A 24,482-nucleotide genomic window follows, 5' to 3' on the forward strand; every position below is an offset into this window, starting at 1 on the left:
CAGATTTAGAAGTGACTGTAAAAGATTCAGAAATGGTTTTATGTGCAGGTAAAATCTAAGATAATGGATTCTGCAGCACCTCAAGATGCTTTTGATGCAAGTATAGTAAATGATCATACAGACATTCAAGTGACCAAAAAAAAAAAAAAAAAAAAGAAAAATCAACCTTTGTCAGATTATATGGTCAATGCACTGAGATGTGTTTTACCTGTTCACTGTCATCTTCATCACTGCTGAGTTTGAGATCATCCTCAAGCATCCTGAAAAAAACAACCCCGAAGAGACAGAATTACATTCAATGAATTAAAGTTACGTAAAACGGGCTGAACCACTCTTACAGTTCAACAACAGCAGGCAGAATCAGAGCCATGCTAAGGAAACTGAGGAATACTCTGTGCATGTTTGTTATTAGTTCTGTGAGACGCTAGGTAAGAACAAATGACTTTCAGACCTGTCCATTATGAAGTTTGGCAGTCAGCTCCTCCTTCATGTTCTCTTTTATTTGCAGATTATCTCATAGTGATTAGTCCATATAAACTGATGTGTATTTCTGTGGCAATACAGAAGGGGAATGTGTTTTATTCTGGATCTAGGATATTACTGATCTTTTTTGAGGCCTGTACTGATCCCACCTCACCTAACTCACAATGCAGAATGGGGAATAGAAAGCATAGGAGTTTTTCTCAGTTTAATGTGTCCTCCCAGTTGTTAATATCTTTTTTTTTTTTTTTTGCTCCCTGCCCTTCATTAAAAAGGGAAGAAAACTCCCAACAGGTCAGGCAGCCCCAAACCTCCTTCCTTTTCTTTGACATAAGAAAGAGGTGAATAAAGGTAAATAATGCATACTGTTGTATTAACACTTGTCTCATGTAACTTTGTGGGTTTTTTTTAAAGGCAAAATTAGTATATTTCAAAACACAAAAAAATGGGATAAAAAGTCATTATTTGCTGTCTGTCTTTGCAGAAAAGGTCTTTCATGGTCTGTCTACCTAGAAAGACGCTAACAGTGACCAAATACTCTTTCCCACGCATTTACATTTTATCAGGTGGTTCCTCTCAGAGCTGCTATTCCTCTGGGCACACTTCATAGATTCACAGAATCATAAAAGGCTTGGGCTGGAAGGGACCCCAGTGATCGTGTTCCAGCTCCCCCTGCCACAGGCAGGGCCACCACCCTCCAGATCTGGCAGCAGACCAGGCTGCCCAGGGCTACATCCAACCCGGCCTTGAACACCTCCAGAGACAGAGCGTCCACAGCCTCTCGAGGCAGCTGTTCCAGCACCTCACCTCTTGCATTGCAGGATGACACACAAATCAGCATGTCTCCCAGTCTGCTGTGACACCCACTGGCATCCTTTCCCCCACTCTGATCTGCCTTACTCACTGCAGGAGAATGACAAATTGCAACTTCCGCTTCCATTCTGCTTCGATGGAGATTGAAGTCCATGATTTTTTTTTACTGTTAGCCTTTAAATAACTGTGGCAATCAATAGGTGTTCCAATTATTTTTTTGCTGTTTGAGGACTACTTGTGGAAGCCTCATGGCGTATGGAATTTTAAACAGGGGACAGTAATGCCAATGGGAAAGCATTTGAAGCCCTGCCCTGCTCGTAAAAACAGAAAGCGCAAGGAGATCCTTAAACTGGTTTGTAAGTCATCTGTCTTCAAGTGACCTCTGTTGTCGGGCAGCTCGGTGGTTACAAAGTATCTGGACACATAACTACTAGTCATTAACCCCTTGATAAATGGCAGATGCCTCCCTGTAATATGTGAACCCATAAAAGTAAGACTGTAGTGTGGATAAGGAATCTTTTAGAAGTAAGAATTCTTCAGGAAATATTAATCTTTAGAGGCCTGGACTTCGGTGATGAGCAGGAACTTTTTATGTTGTTTATCTAGCAGACACATCCATTTGTTCCCCCAGTGCCATTGCTTGCAGTGCCACGCTCAGCATGCTGCCGTGCCTCGCTCCATCCACAGCCCCAGATTCTTATCTGCAAGTCTCATTGCACACCAGAAGGACAACACCCCCAGGAAACAGAGACTATCTTAATATAGGGCCATATCATCCTAACTCTTGACTCTAATTCAGTCCAACACTCTAACTTTTAAATCTACATCTCACTTTAATGTGTAAATTATCTACTGCTTTAAAGCAGCGCTGCTAGATAATGTACTTATTACTTTTAATGCAGATCTAACAGGGCATAATGCATAGGATCTTTTCATGAAAGAAGCCCAAAGGGTTTGTTTTTATTTTCCTCTTTCCAGTCATCTTATTTTTTTCATCTGTTCCAGGTTACATTCATTTTTTGACATATTCTAGTAGAAATAAGCCAAAAAGGACAAAGGAAATTCCACGTTAGATAAATGGAAAGAAGAAAGGGAAAAGAAAAAAAAAAACAACAAAACAACATAAAAAAGATAAATGAATACACTTACTAAACTAGCCAACAGTCATCTGAAATGGGTGATTAATAACTGTCCTTATACAGCCTACTCTGCAGACCCTTCCAGAGAAGTACAGCAAGCACAAGACATGTTTATTGAATATTGAAAAATACAAAATGGATATAAAACATGATTAGTAGGAAGGACAACTGATAGAGTTGGTTTCAGATAAACTAAATTTGCAGGATTTATGAGTTCCCTTCAAGAGACTAATGGATGTTTAGGCGACTAGAGAGAGGAAAAAAATTGGTTTTCGGTATTTCTTTAGCAGTTCAAAGCTTATCATTTGGAGTATATAATTCTTCTTAGCCAGTTCTGCTAAACAAAGGATATGTCATCTCATTCAGTTACAAAACTCAAAGGTTAAACAACTAAACCACACAGCTTCTAAAATGCATCACATTCTTCAGGCAGCTGGAATAATTAAGGATAAACTGAGTAGAGCATCAACAATAAATATATTATGGTAGGGAGAGAAGTGAGGGGATAAATTAAAAATACACAGTGTGTTCAAATGAAAGTAGGATGCTGAAAAGTTCAAATAACCCCTGCTCCCAGGGGGCGTTGGCTAGAAGATGCAATATTTTACAGAAAGCGGAGGACTACACGGTCTTCCACAGTTTTAAACTGTGCTTAATATTCTGAAGGCCTAGTAGCTTGTACCATTTAATGTTCCTATTAACTCTCATTTATAAGCCAATAGCATCTGATGATACTCAAAACCCAATAAGGTCTTTTTAAGATTGCCAGCAACCATAACCCCAGGGTGACTATTTCACCATCACTCATAGAGGTAACCCAGCTCAGCCTCAAACACTGAGACAGAAGAGCTCTGTATCAATAGTTCTGTCAAACATTATCTGTCAGTTCTGAACACGAAATTAGGCGTTCATCAGTGAGAAAGTCTCCTAAATTCTTGTATCATCTATTTTGCTCTACGTACCTGCCGACCTCAAAAGACACCCAGAATGGAGATTACAGTGTACATTTGTTATTAAGACTAGGCCAGCTATTAATAAGGGCCAATTCTGAGGATATATTAAAATTACAAAGAATAGCCTCAATGAGGGCAAATCAAAGAGAAAACTGCCTGTATCAAAAAGCTATTTCCAGAGGTGTTATAAATTCATTTTATTTCCTATTCTTCTCTGACCCAGTCGACATTAATATTGAATATACATGTACTTGTTTGTCTTTTCATCCACAGCTATTGCAGAACACCGCTTTAGGGGAAGAGTGGGATTAAGTAGGATTTTTGATTTTATTATTAGAGCAATGCCACTTACTCTAACAGACAAAGTTGTGTCAGCATATTTATTATAATCTACAATTTTCAGAGGTTTACAGTTCGGAATGTGAAATTCCTGCAAAGCAGAAACATGGTGACAAAACAACAATTTATCTGTGGTGTAAGTAGGGGTGAGACTGCCTATAACATCCACTTTCTCCTGGGATGAGTATGCTCACAAAGCAGGTACTTCTTACAGATTTAACTACAGAAATGTCTGAATGAGGGCTTTATTAGGATAAATGTAAGAGTCTTAGTAGAGACTGTAACAACAAAATATTATTTTTAGGAGCCCTCAGCTTGCACTGGACATCAGAATGTCATGAAATATTCCAGAATCAAAATGAGCTCTTTAAGATCAGTTTACTATGACTTTGGTCCAGCAAGTTAAATTATATTCTCTCTTTGTCTGCACATGTATTTTTCAAAAACATCATTTTTTATTAATCAGAAACCTCTCTGTGTCTATCAACAGGTAATATTAAAAGGTAATGCCTGTATCACGTATTCTGTTTCTCAGCAGGAGTGTTTTACACGTTTTTTTTCTCCATGTTCAACACAAAGAGTCACACAGTTCCTCCAACCACTCCAAATGGTTTGCAGCAGCTGAAATATAAGTCTAGACACCTGTCTGAGCTGCTCTAAGAAGCTGTGAACAGAGGAGGCCGAAGATGCAGAGCAAGATAACATAGGACTTCATGTGACACCTGAATCACTGAAATGGGCTTTCCAAGCCATCGTTACAGGGAGGAACTACGGCAGCAGAACCCTAAAATTAGCCTGGGATGTGGGTATGTAACTTACTGGGGTGCCACCAAGCTTGGCTGAATACAAACAGAACAGTTTGCATCTTCAGTGCACACCAGATCTGCTGTTTTGGGATCTTTTGATTACCAAGATAGGATTTGATTACGAGATGTGAGATAATCTCCTCCCTGAAAAATTACTGTACACCACATCACAGTACACCATAATTTCAGGTACTTTTACCGAGCATTAGAACTTCTTAAGGGACTATTTTCAAGTTCAACATTCTTTATTTGATTTAATGTGTATCTTATTTGAATGCTTTTTAGAAGTGAATCAAGTCTGGATATTGCCAACAACCTTCCAATAACTTTATGCAGTTCTTCCTGCTCGGGATATGTAGGGTTGTATTGGGAGTATGCTGCATATAATAAGCTGTTGTAGGTTTCATGTGTCAGTATCAAGAAGGAGGTGCTTAAAATATTTTCTAAATGGAATCCAGGTTCTGCATTTCTAATTGGCTCTCTGATCAGTTCACCCCTGTGCTGGAGCTCCACTGACATGTAGAAAAGCCTTGTGAGAATGGAAAGGAAGGGCAAAGGGTGCTGCAAGCCGACAGCAAAGGGAATACTGTGAATACTATGCAGTTCCCTAATCCTGAGCTGCCCAGAAAATTAACTTCATCATGTCAAACCATGTTTGTACAAAATAGATCTCACATCTGCGTTGTATTACATCAAACACGAACATTGCTTCTGCAAGCAGGAGGACAGTCTATGGTGACAGAAAAATACACATGCCTTTTCTGCTGGATTTGTCTCTGGTAAAATCATTCATCATAAAATCATTCTATGATTATAGAATGGCCTGGATTGAAAAGGACCAAAAAAACCATCTAGTTTCCACCCTCCTGCTGTGTGCAGGGTCGCCAACCAGCAGACCAGGCTGCCCAGAGCCACATCCAGCCTTTTTAGTTCTTGCAGCCTCACTGAGTAAAACATGGGTGGCGGACTGTACTGCTACAATTTGGCTTTAGCGAAAAGGTAAGAATGAAGTTAAGCCTAGTGACACAAAAGGCACAGCAAAGCACTGTTTAGGAGAAGCAGTGGTAAGTACAGGGAGCATACAGATGACACAGGGGCTTTCCAAGGAAAGAAGTTCCTTCTTGCTTTAACCTCCTTTTGATACAAGTGGACACTTTAAAATGAAGGTTTGTGTGACTCAGATTAGAGATGTGCCACAACTAGTTATTCTGTTCGTTAAACAGAAAACACAGCCCGTTATAGCAAATTTCACTTATGATACATAATAAGCCTTAAAAGCAGAACAGGAAGGAACCAAACGTTTTTGTGGTGAAAGAAGTAGTGCTGTACCAGCTTGAGCATTGAATGTGGAGAGAACACCTGTCCATGGAAATAGTGACCAGTAACTGGGGAGATACAGCTTTTTCTCCCTCTGAACTTTCATGGAAATAAGGCCATTCGTTCAACACAATCTACACTGCTTTATCCTGTGGACATACACTGAGCTTGTTTTTCCATTTTCCTAGTGCATTTCTCTGTAGCATATAAGACTTCTCTTGAGAGTAGTAACTCAAAAGGTATCATGCAAATGACAAACTGTATAATGGAATTCAGATGTATTTCAAGAATGTGTTGCACACACTGGAGCACAATTTTATCATTTATCAAGGGGGAGAAAGGGGCTCTATGTGTGTGAAATCTATCTAATGATAGATTTCCCCCGAGAAGTTTATAATACAGTGGACAAAGAACCTGGGGAAATGAAAATAAATGGTAGAGTAATACCAACGGAAAAAAGAAGAGCTTTTGTTTTAAAACATCCCATCTATAAATCTTGAAACCTGATATTCATTCTTTTGCTGAAATGTGCAAGTCATCTTTAAAATATTTCCTTTGAGACAGTGTAAGAGTTACAGTAAAAGAAAATCTCAGAAGATTAAATGGAATTTATAAGCACAATTTACTCTAATATTCAGGGCTGCTTGTCCAGCAATTTTATATATAGTTAGATATAGCTTCATAATTTTTCCTTCTCCTCATCCAGTGCTTCCCTTCATTACATTCTGGTCGATGACATGCTCATTCTGGTGAGCTCTTTCTCAAAGGAGTAACTTCTACTCATTTGAGTAGCTTCAGAGGCCCGATTAAAATTAATTTGCTTGAAGAACCAATCAGATCTTCAGCCTCTGACCTGAAGCTGCCTCCCTTCAGAAAGAACTGAAGTCATATTGTATGCCTTCACTGCAAAAAAGCCTATATGCGATAGAGGTTCCTGGACTCTTCCCTCCCACAGGAGAAGCACACTTTAGTGTGTCAGCCTCCTCCTGGTCCAGTTGATGGAGAAAGATGTCTTGCTAATAAACACTCCATTTTGTGTTGTCACACTCATTCTGCCTTAGTGTTTCTGGCACCATACCAGTAATTAATATAATTACAGCTGGTGAGAGAAATGTAACCCCTGTGATTATCTATTAGGTGCCTCACAATCAGAAAGTGCACTTCATTACTCATCTCTCCATATCATCTCTTAATTTCAAAAGGATTATGCAAAATGTATTCTTTCAGTGGAAGAATTTTTTTATCTAGCCATCTATTAATGTCTATGCTCGAAAAGCTCTTCAAGAAAACCAAAACATTAAGTTGGTACTAAATGCACTGTAACGACCTCTCCATTGACAGACATTTTGTTTTTCATTAAAGCTGAGACAAGAACTATGGGAGGAGGGAAAAAACTGCTACCAAACTTTATGTTTGTTGCAAGCATAGATGGAAGTCTTTATGTTTAGTTCAAATAATATTGTGCCATATCAAATAATTTTCTGACTCACACCCTTACTGAGGTCCAATCCTGCCCTCAAGGAGAATGTCCAATAACATGAGAGTAGGATTGGCGTATGTACACACAGAGGCTTTGGGAAGTTAGTACACATTTACACAAGTGATTGATAATTCCACAGCAACTTGCAAAGGTAACTTTAAAAAAATCATACCAGAAAATATATTAAAAAGACTTGTTCAGTGGGGAAGAAGTAACACGAGACTGGTTCATCTACCTAATGCTCTACAGTGCACACGGAAGGACATTACTTTCAAGCATCGATTACATAGTTGTATATTTTATTTTATTCCATTTTCAGTATGATAGGAAAGTGACTCCTTCAAGGAGCTGCTTGATGAGCTGTTGGTACCAACGTGATGTTCACAAATCTTCCTCTCCTCTGTTTTCCCCTTGCAGTGACTAATCTTGCAACTGAAGAGAAAAGCCTTTTTGTTTATGCAGATTGGAAATGAGTTCTGCCTGGAAATCTTAAGCTTCAATAACCTGGTCTGGAGTGGAAGCAGCTTTTCTGTTCATTTTTTGCAGCTCTGACCTCTACTTAAATACATAAAATCATTTCTGCCATTTGAAGCATTTGCTTTTAATTCTAAATTGCTGTCTGTAAAGTTCAGTGTCATGGAGAGAGACTGCACTTCAATGTTAGAGATAAGAATGACATGGAGCCCCCAAGGCACTTTACAGGGACAGGGCAGCACAGACTGAGATTAACTCTGTTTCTCTACAGCATGGGTGCTAGGACTGGGAGGAGCTGCACAGATAGATGATGAGATAGAGAAATTCATTCAGTGCCTGCTGGTTGGGAAGGCTGCAACGTTGCTCACCAGCAGCTCTAGTCTGTTCCAGCCTCTGAGCACCAGTGGCAGCCACGACCCTTCCACTCAATTGGTGTTGGGACCAGCACCTGCCTGTCCCACAGCTCATCTGCAGTAGCCACTGAGGTCCTACACCTCCAATATGCAGCACAACACGCACAAGGAGACTTCTGCCTCTTTCTCACTGCCTGGGCACAGTCCTGCAGCAGGACCATAGGAGGATGGGGGCAGCTTTGCAATCTTCCTCCACAAGATTAGTCCACTTCATCCAGACCTCAGATACAAGAGTGGATCTGAAATCCGAAAGAAATTCAAGGAGAACTCCGAGTCAGCAAGCCAAAGCACCTGCCTGGACCTTGGATGCTGAGTACAGGGTGCCAAGTAAATAAAGAGCTCATCAGAGGATAATTTCTCACCAGTTCGGAATCTGTTTCCCTACTTCAAATTCATTTAGCCATAACAAGGCCCAACAACCTCTTGACTACAATTACCATGAAAGCTATTTCACTCCACAGTCTCTTCTTCTTTGAATAGCCAATATCATAGCCAATACATGCCTATCCCTGAAACCAAACGCGGGTCTGCAAAAGGGCATTGATTAGTTACTGTTTCTCAGTTCAGACACAACATCTGCTGTGGATTCAGAGTACTCTAATCCAAAATGGGAACTTTTTGCTCAGTTTTCATAGCTTCGGCACATATAAAGAACATATAAGAACAGAAAAACTATTTTTCTGGGCCCATCAGAGTTTTCCAGCCCAAACGTGGATGCCATGAGGTTTGTGCCTCGGTTAAGCAGGTAGGGACCAAATGTGTAGACAGAGAAAGAAAATCCATTTAAAAGTAATGGCAGTGAAGTGGAAAAGAGAAAAGTCAGAGGTGAATGATATGGAAGAAAAAAACGCCAAAGATAAACTAAAAAAAAATAAATAAATCACTGTGCTTTTGTAGGATAGACACTTGTGCCCATCTTGCTTTGGAGGAATAGCTGAATAGCTAGGAAAGGAAAAGATAGATTACCTCTTCTTCCTAACACGAAGCACGTTTTCCCCTGTTAGAAGCACTATTTTTAAAATGACCATTGAAAAACATTCACACAAATTACAGTGCTTGCTAAAATGAGGAAGCTAGCAAACTCCTAAAAGGAACCCAGGAAATCCTCTATAGCTCAGGCAGTGCTTATCTACTAACCACCAGAGAAAGGAAAGAGAATTTGGCAAAGAAAAGCAAGGCCTGTCAGCTTCTTTCACAACAAAGGCCGCTCTAAAATAGCTGCACTGTGAACAATGTGCTTGTATTTTAAATAGTTCAGTGTGAGTAGACCCTAATTAGATGAGTGGAAGAATGGCAACAAAGACTCTGGCACTGACCTCGGGTTGAGAGATTTTTGAATTCCTGGGGTCAATCTGTCCTCATGAATGAATTGCTGGACTGAGTGTGCTGTAATGCAATGAAGGGGCTTGGCTACTTCATTTCACTGCAAATGAACAACAACTTCATAGAACTGCAAAGTACGTCTTTGGTTGTTGAAAAGGAAGGCTCAAGGTGTTTAATAAAGCCTTGCAATGGGAGCTCTTCCAGAGGCAGCAACTGAAAAGGCAAAGCCATGCAGCCACGTGACAGTTTTCAGTGATGTGTTAAGCCACAGAGAATGAGACATTTAGCTTTGGAAATAGTGTTTGTTCAGATGGAGCAAAGTGAAATTTGTCACACAGCAGATTTTTCAAGAATGCCTTAAACTTAGCACTTGACTTAAAGAGAGATTTTCACGGGGTGCGTTACCAAAGCAGGATTCCAAGGAGGAATGATACTGGCATACTAGTGGTGCACGACGAATAAAGAGCAGGGGCTGGGCATGGGGAAGATGAACAAGTGCCAGGGGGTTATTATGACTGCATAACAGAAATGACTGAGATTTCAGTGCTGCAAAGGCACTACACCTTTATAAACATACTGCAGGACCCTGGCAGGTACACAAGGCTGTTCAGGACTGATCAATCAGCAAGGAAATCCCCATAGAAAGCAAGGATAAGATCTCGGGGAAGATGAGTTCAATTTTCGCTGCATTAAATTCATGATCAGTATTGAAAGCCAATTCTATTGAAGCTGCAAAATCCCACATCCAGAATCCACACCTGTCCCATAGATCCAAAACAAACTTTGTAAAGACAGTTCAATTCTATCCTTAAATGAACATCCCGTGGATCAAGCTAAAACTGTAAAAACGGATTAAACCCAGCATGTACTAAAATTAATATAAACAGAGGGGAAAATTAGAAAAAAAGAAAAAAGGAAATTATTTCTGAATCTGGATGATTTATAAGGTACTGAGTATGCACGATAGAAAGCAAGTACCAGGCACAGTTTTGAAAACACTGACTCATGCAACTAATCCTTGCTTCTGCAAGCATTATTTTTCAGGCTCAGATCCAAACACAATGCCTGACACTGTTTGCTCTGATAATCACTCTAAGATAAACAGATATGAATAACTGCAAATACTTTCAAGCATTTCCTTTCACTTATAGAGCAAAAAGAAAAATTAGAGGATAAAATGAAAATGTATGTTTCCACTTCCAGGTTTCATACATCATTAATTCTGTAAAAATATATCAGTCTTGCTGATATTTTCTCTTTGCTTGGCAAGCTAGGAGAATGCAATATGCTTGATAATCTGATTGAAAATTTGATCCCATTGTTTAACAAAATGAGGATTGTTTCATAAGGGGCTCCACCATGTCTGTGCACATTTTCCTCTAAGTAACAGTGTACAACTTGTATTTCCCCAGACAGTTGAGCATTTATGTTGATGTACTTGGCTGCAAACCCAATCTTGCACTGGCTGTAATACAGGGAAATTTTCCCCAGTAGTTGAATGATGGCACTGAAATAATTTTACAGTGCCTTCTGTGCATGCTAAACAAGTTTCTGATATGTGTAGGGTGCTCCAAAAGTAATTCCTCCTATTTGTTTCTGCAGAAACTAGAATAGATACAAAGAACACAATGACATTACTTCATAGAGAAAATTCTGGCTACAAAACACTATTTTTCAATATAGGAAGCTCAATTAGAGATGCATTTTCATCTGTGATGAACAAGAGTCTGCAAGCTGCACTCATAAACATCAGCATGCATGTCTGGAATGTAGCTTGTCTTTCATTTCTCTGTCGACACCGCTGAAATGCACCACCCACTGCTCACTGTGCTCACGTTCACTCTCTGGTCATAAGCATTCAGCAAGTGTTGATGAATGTCAATGGGTGCTGTTTTTTTCCTCATGGAGGAATTAAATCCCACCCCTTTGCTTCATTTGCACTTTCATATCCGACACCACTCCGTCAGACTGCTTCTCTGCTGCCATTTGCCACATGGCCACAAAATGTAATGGAATACTGGTGGGAAGGTACAGACTGCTGCCATATCACCAACATCCGTCCCTGACATCATGGGCCAACATCAGAACACAGTAGGCATTACTTTCAGAGCAGCCCTCATATACAAGCAGCACAGCCTCACTAAGTATGCCTCAAGCATGTCTAGCTTTCAGTGCTGTTGCTTTTGCAGCTCTGAAATGTCAAAAAGAATTTTGTTTGAATTTTAATGTTCTTCGGTTATGCAAAATAAAGTTGGTAGCTTCCATTGTCATAAGGGTTGAAAGCTGTACAGATTCCTTCTACCATATGTGATTTATAACACACATTTTTAAAAACACATTTCTGTTATTAAGACAGACTTACCGAAAGTTCAGTGTTAGGTCTCACTGAATGTTTGTTTTCCCTATAAAATACACCACGTGGTTAAGCTGAGCTTTGGTCTGAAATCTACAGAGGCCTTTATTTTTTTCAGTACTGCTGCAAAAAGCACCACTCTGAAAAACTAGCACTTCCCCACGTTCACACATGCCAGGCATACAAATACTCTCTGTTTTTTACATTTCCTAGGAAACCTACATTATTTTTGAACTACCCACTCAGTTTGTGTTTGAGGAGACTTCTCCAGTATTAGAATAATGAATCTGTAAAGAACCAAGAGCAGAATATTCAGTTGTTTGTTTAAAACGATATAGTAAGGATATCCACTGCCACTGTTTATGTCTAATTAATGGCACTGCTTCTAGTGACAACATGACATGTCATTTCCAAAACCAGGTGAAAGATGACCTCCTTACAAGGAGCTTGAACCTTTTTCTCCCAAAGCAAAGCCTTTATAATAGATGTTTAAAATACATGATCTGGTTGATTCTCTGTGAGCTGGGTTAATATTGTTTTCATACTTCCAAATTAATTTAGTTACCAGGTGAAATGCACAATACCACCCTTGAAAATCACAACATGGTTCTCAGTGATAGAAACATCATTGGAAAGAAAATTCCAGAATACTGATTTTTTTGCCTTTTTGTACGTTTATACCTGGCACCTGGTTTCTATGTCCATCAGGCCCCTCTCCCTGGAAGCTTTCAAGGCCAGTCTGGACAGGGCTGTGAGCAACTTGCTCTAGTGGGAGGTGTCTCTGCCTACAGCAGGGGAGTTGGAACTGGATGATCTTGGTGTTACCTTCCTACCCAAACCATTCTATGATTCCATGATTCTATGATCTTGATATTCTAAGACAATTAAGCAAGAATATTACTACATTAAATTGGTAAATAGATGCTAAACCTTTTCTTCTAGGGCAAAACTTACAAGGCAATGCAGTCCAAATTTAATTTCATTGGTGAAGTGTAATGAAATCATGACATTACAGGGACAAATTTTACTATAATATGTCAAAGTTGTCAGACTGGATCCAGCCTGTAGTATATCTAGGTCTACATCCTGTTTACAGGACATGGTTCAATGCAACAATTTGTAATCACCAAATTATTTTTCCTAATATAACTGGAAAGACACATTGGTTCTTCATGCCTGTGGAGCACGTGTCTCCCAGGTTCTTTATTGCATTCTCTTTTCAGAATCATTTTTTGTACCCTGATTCTGCTGTTGGCAGCAACCTGAGTCCCAATTCTGTGCTGAGTAGGAACACATTTGTTTTCCTTGGCTTTTTGATTTTCATGGAATTCTTCCTTTCATTTATATAGTAAGAAAAGCAATGGGAACTTCATAGGATCTAAGAAGACATAGGTGCTTGCCTCCTATTGAATTTCACTAGGATTTCAAAAACTTAATCTCCTACCAATATAATGCATCTCTTTTTTTCCACACTATTAATTTTTTACTTTCTCATCTTACTTCAGCTATTTGGTGCTGAAACCTTAAGTCTTAGTGACAGTGTCTGAGGAACAAGTGTGTAAGTTAAGCTTATGTCTGACATGCAAGCTGTAAGGCCTTCCAACTTCTGATCATAGCTCAGTGGAAGTAGGATGAGTCCCACAAAGAAAAAAGTGCATGATACTTCTTGCGTTTGGTGGGAGAGCTGTTAATTGACAAACATAGTTGATACAAACGGTTAGGTAGTTGGGTAACCATCAGGATGCAACACTACCTTTAATTTCCTGAAGAAATTCAAACACTGTATTTCAAATCCAATTCAAATTAGTGCTCTCTTGAGCTCAGAGGTGATTTCTCTCTAATTCTCTTCTGGTTGTCAGTAGTGCAGTTTTCAAAATCTCAGATATGACACTGTCAAAAAAAAATCTCAAGTCACAATGTCTTTAGCACAAAACCTAGCTATTTTTCCTGGTGTCTCTATGTTCCAGCTGTTATCACATTCAAGAATTCTTCAATTGCCTCGAATTCTGCATTTATTTTACTTTCCCAGACTTCTGCCAATGAAAATACTTCAGCGCTGCTTGAAGAGAAAATAATCTTGTCAGTTTTATTGAACCATACTTGAGATTATGAAGGTCATGCTAACTACAAGTCTGCTCCAATTGCTATAGGGTTGACTGAGGTTGGTTTTTTTATTTTATTTTTGGTTTTCCCCTTGCTCCCACCACAAAGTAATAGGGATTTTCCCCTTTCATTCATCTTGCCTTTTGTTGTTTTTAATCGACCACCCATCAGTGCCGAATTGCCTTGTAACTGTCTGCTGAGCTTTCATTTGACAGAGATAGCTGCTATTGTTAACAGGAGCCTTCACTTCAGCCCATTTAACTTTCCACAGTTTGACAGCTTCACAATAGCCACCTTCCATCTAAAGAAAACTGTGATTTAGTAGAAAGGGAATGTGGGACAACAGCCTGATCTGTCACTCAGTCTCCAGTGAGTTCTCTTGGCATCAAGCTCCCCCACAAAGCCAGAGGATGAAACACTACATGAAAATAAGGCAGGCATGTGATGCACTCCGTTATACACACTGGTAAAATGCAACAGCAATCATGCTTAAAAAGACAACCTTTCCCCATCAGTGATACCTTGCACTGAGCAGCTAAATAAATATTTTAATTGATTTTAAATTTTCATTTTTATATTCTGGAGTCATGTTTGACTTTTTCTTCTACTTTATTTACCTTGTAATTGTTCTCAAATTGCCTTACAACAATTCCTAGTGGAAACAACATGTCAGAAGCAAATGAAAGCTTCAATTAGACTGATCTTTGGTCATATTCCATGCAAGTCTACGTGAAAAGATGGAGATGATTTAAGAGCCTGGATGTGTTCTCTTGCTGACAATTAAAACCATGAAATTACAGCTGCCTAAGTTCAGAATAGTTCTCAGCTCATCCCCACACTCAGTTCTCAAAACACAGGTGGTTTGGAAATACAGCTGTAGCTGGCTCTTCTGTGCCATGCATTTATGCCTAGCATCCTCGTGCATTTATGCTAACATTTGGTTTTATAATTTGGCACAAATGACAAGATGTAGACATCCCACTATTAGATTTGTAGGCACCATTTTTTTTTCTTTCTAGCCATGTTTAAATAACTGTATTATTTTCTTGTCCAGAATCCTGGATCCCCATTTGATGGACGCTTTCTTCTTAAAAAATGTGCCTGGAAAATGGAATTTGATTACCATAAAGCATAATTTATTTCAGTCTATCTATATTCCTCTCCTTAGAGCTCTCATTAACTTCAAAAGAAGAGGAATGAGGAAACGAGTGCAGCTGCACGCTGCAAAAGGAACCCAGCTAAACTGACTGCCACGTTCATCTGAGTTTGAAAACCATTTTCTAATATTTAAAACAAAGAAGCTGCCCTGCTAGTGGTGGCAGATCACCAAAAAACATACACAGTTTTGTTTTGCAGCTGTCATTCAAAGCTTAGGTTAGGGATTTACAACCACGGCAAAGGAAGGTTTGTTCAGAACTGGAGACAGAAAATTGGACAACAGATAAATTCCAGGAAGAAGCTAGACAACATTTACTGGAGAAGCGTCTGCCCAGTTTAGATGTGAGAGGGCACCCACGAGGCTATAACTAGGAAGAACACCAGGCCTCTCCACTGTTTCTAATTAGGGAGGACATTCTTCATTTTATAGCTCCTGTGGTCTAATTTGTAGAGAGCCATATCCCCTAAAGCTTTCAGTAAACCAAATTAAAACTCATTCCATCAAGGAGTTTCAGCAATATACGGTCTCTGAAGACAATGCATACTCATGGTCACAGAGCTGCTTCGGGCAATAGGATAGGGACATATTCTTTCTTTCTTTTTGGGTGTGTGTGTGTGAGGGGAGGCCATTCTTTTTCCTTTCTGTTAGGAAACAGTACATTTCTTCTAAGAAAGTATATTTGTAAGACCAGTAGATCTGGTTCTGCTTAAACAGCCATTTATTCATATGAAAGCACAGTACATACAGTCCCTTAACTAATTTTCCTGGCATTCTGTGACTTTTAATTGAAACACATTTTTCCCTACTTTTTTATATAAGACACCTCAAAGTTTCAGGCAGCTGAATGGACGTCGCTAGCAATTTTTTTTTCTCTGAATGAACAAAAGTTAAGGTTTTCCGGGAGACTTTAGGCTTCACAAATGCTTTTGAAATTTCCAGTCCTTTCTTAATTCAAAAAATATTCCTATTGTGCAGCATTTACACAAACATCCTGCACTTTACTCTACTGGTTTTTAACCCAGGCCTGAACAAGGAGTGTAAATTCAGTCTGTTATCCTGTTCAACCTCCATGTTGTCTCTATCAACAGGAGCGCCAATTAAAATTATAGTTTCTGGATTTGGACACATGCCCATTAGACTCGAACTGAGACGTTCAGTGCATTTCACACAGGGCACCGAATGGCTCTTAGAGCATAATGATCTCTGCTTGCTACAAATCTGCTTTGAATTTCAACAGGTAACCCAAGGGTGAGAGGGTCCAGCCTAATTTCAGTGCAGCCTGCACCAGCTGGGCGAAGTTACAAGAATTTAGTGTTGCTTCGTCTCTCAACTGGTTGCACACATGTACATATCATTTCCTGAAAGAGTTTCCCTCTTCCATTTCTGCGGGATCTGATGTAAACCCACAAGTCCCATATCTGCTTGAATCAATCCACGGCACAAACACTCACTTAGATGCTTATTTCCTTTCCCATGCAAAGGTGCTGAGATGCACTTCTTCAAGAGGTAAGAAAGTATTTATCACAGTTGGTATAATTACAGAATTACAAGTGAAAAACAAGGGCTGAGGGATCTAATGAATAAGTGGAAGACTGCAGGCTAATATCAGACAAAATAACTGCAGTCAAAATATTCTGCCAGCAAGAGGTGATACGTTCCCTGCCTGGAGAAATCGCGCCACGCGCTCTGAATACAGGCAGCGGATAGCTTTGTGTACATGATGTGAGGCTATTCGAGTGAACATTCCAGACTCATTTTGACAATGGGAGGCCAAAGCTTTTCATGTTGCTTCACTACAACAGCTCAATATTAGAAGTGCCCGGTGTGAAAACTGATGATGGACGGCAAGGTGCATTAGCCTGGGGAGGCTGACGGAATGGGGGTGCCCCCTGGCACTCACCCTCATGGCCCTGGAGGTGCTGGGCCCATTACACCACCTCCCAGATCTTTGTTCCATGTTAGTCTTTTCTCTCTCATTATGCCTTTATCAACTTGTTTCAAAAGCCCCTGAATACGTTGGTGTCTAAAGGCCTATCTATGCTTCCTGTGAATTATTTTCATTGTCAGTGCACTAATAAAGTTAACTCAAAGCAAACTGGCGTGAGCAAGAGCTATTGTGTAATGCTGCATCATGCATCTTCTCAAACTAGTTAAATCTCGGCTGTTCAAGAAGTTAAAAGAAAAAAAAGATCTATTTAAAACCAGATTAAGCGCTAGCTGCTAAAGCATAATAAATTGCTCTATTTTAACTGACTGAACTGTGCGCGCTTAGAATACAAGGGCATATTTCATTTGGGTTTATGCAATTGTTCAGTCTACTTTTCTACCATTTCACCCATCATCAGAAGAGAGAACTTGTCAGGCAAAATTACAGTTAATGATGTTTAATGGTGGCTAAGCCCGATAGGCTTGTTTATTTCTTTTCTTTTTTGTTGCTTTACTCTGACTGAAATAATGAAAATATTACATGAATAACTTCTATATTATTTGCAGGAAAAGCTTCTATTACCAATGCTAGGTAACATAAAGCTTTATCTGATTTATACAGCAATCTATATAAATCTGCTTTTATGTTTTATTTGATTTCAGCCATTAGGCTGTGCTAGGAAGTAACTCTAAAATATATATCATAGTGGCAATTCACTGTACTATACCAAATTAATCTACATAAATCTATACCTGTATGCAGGGAACCAGCGTGGCAGCACCACCAGTGCAAAACAGGAACAGCTGCCAGTAATTCTACTTGTAGGCTTTCTAGGAAATTCAAGCTTTTTTTTTTTTTTTTTTTTTTCTCAAGCCACTGAGCAGAATACAAATGTCCTCCACTGAAAAATTCCTCTGTCAAAATGAACTGTATCATCATTACCATAGCTCTTAGATTTTAAATTTCAGAATATGCAACTGAATATTAGAAAAGGTATTTCCTTTTTTATGACAGCTCTGAAGTCAGAGGGCTGGAGCATGAATGGGCTGTTTGGAACAGAATATCCTATACAAACGCATGTTCCTTACGGATTTAGAGTTCCTAGTGCAGCTGAAGCCAGTGCGCTTTGTACAGCTGAATGAGGCCAGCTGGCAAAGTAGGAGCGTATCAGTATTCTGACTGCTTTTCTTTTGTTTGAATATTACCTCAGTGGCCATACACTAAATGATGTGAATTTGATGGGTTTGACTATGACCTCAGCTAAACTGAACAATATGAAGCCGGCACGTCTGTAATCTCAGGCTTGCTATTTTTCAATTTATTTTTCACCTGATTTGTATTAAGATGTGGTTCAAATTTTAAAATAAAAATAAAAAGGGCCCTTCTGCATTCCAAATCAATCAGCAAATGCTGGCATGCCAGAAGGCAGGCTTCATCTGGCTCTTCACACCACATTTGGTGGATCCCTGACTTATGAGAGCTTGATTTCTGAATGTTTATGCAGAAAGAAACGCTTTGCACATCCGCTCCTTCTCAGATAGCCTACAGGCATTTCTGGCTGTACTTACACTTTTTCCCCTGCCTTCCAGGTTTTCTCCCTGTGGATGCATAAAGACACAGTGACAGCAGGAGTAAGCTCGACTTGCAGTGAGCAGCATCAGTACGTATTGCTATTGATACTCACTCCATGAGATAAGCTGCACATCTGTCTTTACTTTTACCACGTTCCATAAGGATAAACATGAACATGAACGCAGGCTGACCACGGACAGCTTACTGGTGCTCTTCTACAGCCCCGTCCCATCGCGGGGCTTCTGTCACTTTTGTCTGAGCATCGGGTCACAAGAGTTCAAAGCGCAGTCAATTAATCAAATGGTTTCTATGAACGTAAATGCAGTTCAATAACTGTTTCCTATTCAACATAACCAAGGAAATAAAGGAGGAGGTTAATGTGGAGATAGCTAGGTTACGTGTGGAGCCATAAGCAGCAGTCCTTGATTAGCCATCAGCAGACTGGTGCAGTTATTTTAAGTGAGACAAAGAAATAAGCGGAGGACATTTATGGTCTGATTCTGCTCTCAATAAAGTCAGGTTGAATTCTGTCATTGACTTATGCCTACCAGCTCAGGATCTATGATCATGACAATTAAATTAACACAGCAGCAAAGAAAAGAATAATCAGAAGAAAGCTGTATAAAAATTCTCTTATGACATACTTTGTTTATATTAAGAAGGATATAAGATACAAGTTATGAGGTGAAATAATTGCTTTCAGGAGAAGGAGCTCTGAATCTGGGACACAGCAGCCAATACACTGAATTGATAGTGAGAAAGATTTTACTGCAATGTAACAGACCTTATATCTGCTCTATCAGTGGTAGAAGGTGGGCATTGTAATGCTGCTGAAAGTGGAAGAGGCTCAAACTGCTCCGTTTCTGGTGCCCAAAATGAATTTGTCCAGTGGAGAGGGAAGAAGCAAACTCTCTCTGCTAGCCACTCTGTTAGGAGGCTTTTCTCTATCTTGCCTTTCAAAAAGTGGGATTCGGATTCACGTTGCCCATGACTGGTAATAGAGGGCTGAAATAAGCCATCTGACCAGGATGAGACTGCTCCTTTTTGATGGGATTAAAAGCAAAATAAATGTGTTTCTAACCACTGAAGACAGCAAGCTTCACAGGGCTTAAATGGGAAAGGCTGGTTTATATTGAGCCAATTCTGAGTATTGCCACACGTGTCAAATAACACTTCACTTGACAAATGGTCCCAAAGAAATCTATGGGGCTCTTTAGGAGTAAGGTGGTATATTGGTATTAGTAAGGAGATTAGAATCTGCTGCTTGCTTTATTTTCAGAGAGATTTCAAAAATTTGTTTGCTGTAATTTTCCCTTCCTTCTAGGATCGCGGGTGTTCACTTGGCCTGACTTTAGAGGGAGAGTGATGTGAAAACTGCACCAGTCAAAAAAAAAAAAAAAAAAAAAAAAAAGAACATCATAAACCTTCTAATATATGGCTAACATAGTTTTTCCCTCCTGTAAAATATGTGGCATAAACAAATTCCATAATGATGCTATGTGTTATAAAAGTTTTATTGGCACTTGTTTGGGATTACCCGCATAACTCACTTGTGAGTTCACTCCTCATGGGTAATGCACTCATCTCAAATGCATGCTAATAAACAGCTTATGTGAAAAGCCCTATTAGAGTTTGCCATGGATTAAACTAACAGGTTTTTTACAGAAGCCTCTTATGTCAGGGAGTTTCACAGAAATTACAAACGATCTTAGTCTGTAACAGGTCATGTTCTCATCAGGTTTACCCCAAGCATCCTTTATTAAATTCTCTAAGTTCTGAAGGAATGATATGGAAAACCATTCTGTGGCTTCACGTTTCTTCCCTCCCTACCTCTAACCACACCTTTGTGTCACCTCACAAACATGCCTCTGCACCCAAAGAGAACAAGATTCTTTGTGTTAAGTGAACACAGACATAGCACAAAAGAGTCCTTGCTGTAGCAGCTATACCATCTAAACTGAAAAGATGGGAATAGGAAAAAAAACAGGATTGGTATTTCCAGACTGAGAACCCAGGCATAGCGTCCAAAAGGTGATAGAGGAAGTCGGAATTAAAATCAAATTTTCCCAAGCACTGCTGCAGTGTCTTAACAACAGATTTATCTCTCTTTCTCACCCTATTCTGTTTTGATTCATCTACTGCACGTCATGCTCATCTCTGTACATTTAAACATCTCTCTTTAGTACTGCAAGCATCATGATCAGCATCTATCATTATTTAAAGGATCACACACACAAGCTGCACACCTGGACAAATACATCTGTGAGGAGTGTGAGTAAGGTTGTCAGGTCAGGCACTCGGCAGGTGAGAAAGTGAGAGCTATGTTTTGCACAAATTGCTGTTACCAACCAACCTTGTAATTCAATTCTCAGTCTCCATTCCTTAGCCCCACACAGAAGCTTGCAATAGAAACAGGAACAGAGCTGATGCTGAAAAGCAGAGTTAAGCTGTTATTATTCAGTTTTCTTTCCTCCTTTCCCCTACTTCATTCTCTCTCTCTATATTCTGACTTAGAATTATGCATCTGGGAATGTATTAAACACAGTCACACATTCTGCATTCCTGTGCTCAACCTGACATAAGGCCACCTTACGTCAAAGAATCTTCCCTGGACACACCCGTGTCTCTTGCTTGGAACTGATTAGGAAAAGTTGTATCATTAACCAGTGATTTCTTAAGGCTTATGGCATTTAAAGCCAATGATGCAACTGTAGGATTTTAACATAAAGCAATGGGAAGATGTGTTTTTCCCTACTTTTCCCTAGGAAGAAATCTAGGAAAATTCTTTTGAATGAAGTAGTCACCCAAAAGATAATTCCAGGATAATACCTGGAATGGAAAATTTCCAGTTTAAGTTAAACTTTGTGATCATAAATGGTCATTATTACAAAGTCTTTTACCAGGATATGAATATGATGTAGACAAATAGACATATGTATGCAAGGTGCCCATGAATGGAAAGAAAAAAAAATCAATGTACTAAAATACATTTCTACATTTTTTGTTGACATCTGTCTGGCAGGAAAAGTTTTCTGACCAGTTGTCTCTACAAACCTGATTATTTTTTCCTAATTTTACCCAAATTTGCTTTCATAAGGTTTCTTTCCAACCACAGCAAGCATGCCCAATTATTTACTTTTCCTTTTATTTTCTCACTTTCAGTCTTTCTACCGTGAAAACAAAACGAAAAAACGAAAAAGAGGCAGAAAGACTCCCAAAGTACCCAACCTTTCTTCTTAAAGCAAATATTTCCTTTCAGTTCTCATTCTGTGAAAATTTATGAGAGGTTCTCTAAAAGCCAAAGAATTCACCTGCTATTAACAACCTCAGTGGTGTCTGATAATGAAATCAGTCAAGCTCAAACTGTACTTAATTTATACAGTAAGGAGATATAAGCAGTCAACACCAGAATCCTGTGCAGGAATTAAATATTGTTTTTTTTTTACCAGTTCAAGTATGGCTTTTACCTCTCTATTGCCAAGCTCAGCAAGTGGGGGGAAAATGGATCAGCTCAGTCATCCAGCAAGAAACTCAAAGTTATGGCAGATGTTGGGAAAAGAGATGCAAGTCTGCACAGGGGAAGTCAGATAGGTAGAAAGTTTACTGATTTTCAGAATATTCTTAGTCATCAGTAGAGGAATAAACAAGCCATCTGTTTTCATTGAACTCATTGGCAAAGCTATTGCATTGCTGAAAAGAACCTTTTTTTTTTTTTTGCCCAAGCAAGTACATTGCTGAGATGGGTTAGAGCAGGAGGAGGAAAGTGCCTGAATCAACAGAATAGATCAGATGCCCTGGATAAATGCTAGGTGGAAAGATATAGGAAGGACAAACACATATTCTGCTTAGAATATATTAAAAAAGAAATGTCAGAGGACCAGTCAGCCCGGGAAAGGGAATGGAAAGAAGAAAAGTAATAAAGCAATAATCTCAAATGCAGCTCTGGAATTACCCAAAGTCTGCAGTGCTCTGTAAGGATTTTAGAAAATTTGTTAGGAATTAGGCGAGCAGGGTCAATAAACTTAAATTCTGTCAATAATCACTCTGTAATACGTACAAGGATCTTCCACCACAGTGCCTAAGGGCTATCTCTGAACTTAGAACCGAACTTCAAAAATGTAAAAAGACCCATTTACTGCAGCAAGTCATTTCAGCAAATCTTACTATGGAATAAAGCCTAAAAACAGAGCTGTTTTTTAACACTCAGGACTGAGTCCCTCCCAAAAAGCACCTACAGACCAAACTTTGCTGAGAGGAATATTTACTAACAAGTTTTGAAGTCATGATCCTAGCCATAACAGTACCTCATATGATTGCACAGGGATTTGGAAGGCTGGAACAGACCACACAAAGAGAGACAAGGTTATCAAAACACAGAGCCCAGCTCTGCAGTTGTCAGGGGCAGATCAAGGTCTGGTCTCCACATCTCCGAAGAATTAAGGCCATGTCTCCACTGTATCAAGGTGTGTGTAAAGTGATTTGTAGCTCACGATGACCAAACTGATGCCAGTGCAGGTGCTGGCACAGCTCTTGGCCCTTTGGTGATGGTGGGCATTATGTCCTTGTGGGAATCCCACGGGGTTTATATCTGATGCTGTTATGGTCTGTGTGGAAGCACAAGCTCCTCAGCACTGGCTCTGGGAGCTCTAATGCTGGGTGACAGCACAGCTGTCCTTACAACTCCCATCCTTGCACGGACTTGTGGAGGCTGGTAACAAGTGGTGTCCCCCAAGGGTCTGTCTTGAGACCGGTGCTCTTTAACAACTTTATTAATGACATCGATGAGGGAATTGAGTGCACCCTCAGCAAGTTTGCTGACGACACCAAGCTGAGTGGTGCAGTTGATACGGTGGAAGGAAGGGATGCCATTCAGAGGGACCTCGACAGGCTGGAGGGCTGGGCTCGGGTGAACCTGATGAGGTTCAACACGGCAAAGTGCAAGGTTTTGCATTTGGGCCGGAAGAACCCCAGGCACCTGTACAGGCTGGGAGGAGTGGTCCTTGAGAGCAGCTCGGCAGAGAAGGACCTGGGGGTCCTGATGGACGAGAGACTGAATATGAGCCAGCAGTGCGCTCTGGCAGCTCGAAAGGCAAATGGGATCCTGGGCTCCATCAGGAGAGGGGTGGCCAGCAGGGACAGGGAGGTGATTGTCCCTCTCTACTCGGCTCTTGTGAGGCCCCATCTGGAATACTGTGTCCAGGTGTGGAGCCCTCAGTACAAGAAAGACATTGAGATTTTGGAAAGGGTCCAGAGGAGGGCGACTAAGATGATCAGGGGGCTGGAGCGCCTCCCCTATGAGGACAGGCTGAGGGAGTTGGGCTTGTTCAGCCTGGAGAAGAGAAGGCTGCGGGGTGACCTCATTGCAGCCTATCAATACCTGAAGGGAACCTACACCCAGGAGGGGAGTAAACTCTTCAAAAGGGCTGGTAACAGCAGGACTAGGGGAAATGGTTTTAAGTTGAAGGAGGGAAGATTTAGGTTGGATGTTAGGGGGAAGTTCTTTACTAGGAGAGTGGTTAGGCCCTGGAACGGGCTGCCCAGGGAGGTTGTGGATGCCCCGTCCTTGGGCGTGTTTAAGGCCAGGTTGGACGGGGTCCTGGGCAACCTGATCTGAATGTGTATGTTTGGTGGCCCTGCTAGGCAGGGGGGTTGGAACTACATGATCCTTGGGGTCCCTTCCAACCCGGGTGATTCTGTGATTCTGTGATTCTGTGTGATTCTGTGACTTTAGTGCTTGTGGTGGCAGTGGTGATGAGGAGATGGTTGGACTAGATCTTATAGGTCATTTCCAACCTTGTGATTCTATGATTCTATGATTCTACGACTTGTGA

At 40.2% G+C, this 24,482-nt stretch overlaps 1 protein-coding gene across 1 annotated transcript in view; it reads right to left on the bottom strand.

Annotated features, from left to right (window-relative positions):
- AFF2 (AF4/FMR2 family member 2) overlaps nt 1–24,482 on the bottom strand; it is a 343,762-nt gene that overhangs the window by 101,094 nt on the left and 218,186 nt on the right. Inside the window, exon 8 of the mRNA XM_042876295.1 lies at nt 209–260. Coding sequence (XP_042732229.1) covers nt 209–260 — 52 coding nt within the window. The remainder of the gene's footprint in view (nt 1–208; nt 261–24,482) is intronic.

Source organism: Lagopus leucura, unplaced genomic scaffold, assembly GCF_019238085.1.
Source record: "Lagopus leucura isolate 7727_CA_CO unplaced genomic scaffold, USGS_WTPT01 Super-Scaffold_100016, whole genome shotgun sequence".
In the NCBI taxonomy this organism is placed as follows: Eukaryota; Metazoa; Chordata; class Aves; order Galliformes; family Phasianidae; genus Lagopus; species Lagopus leucura.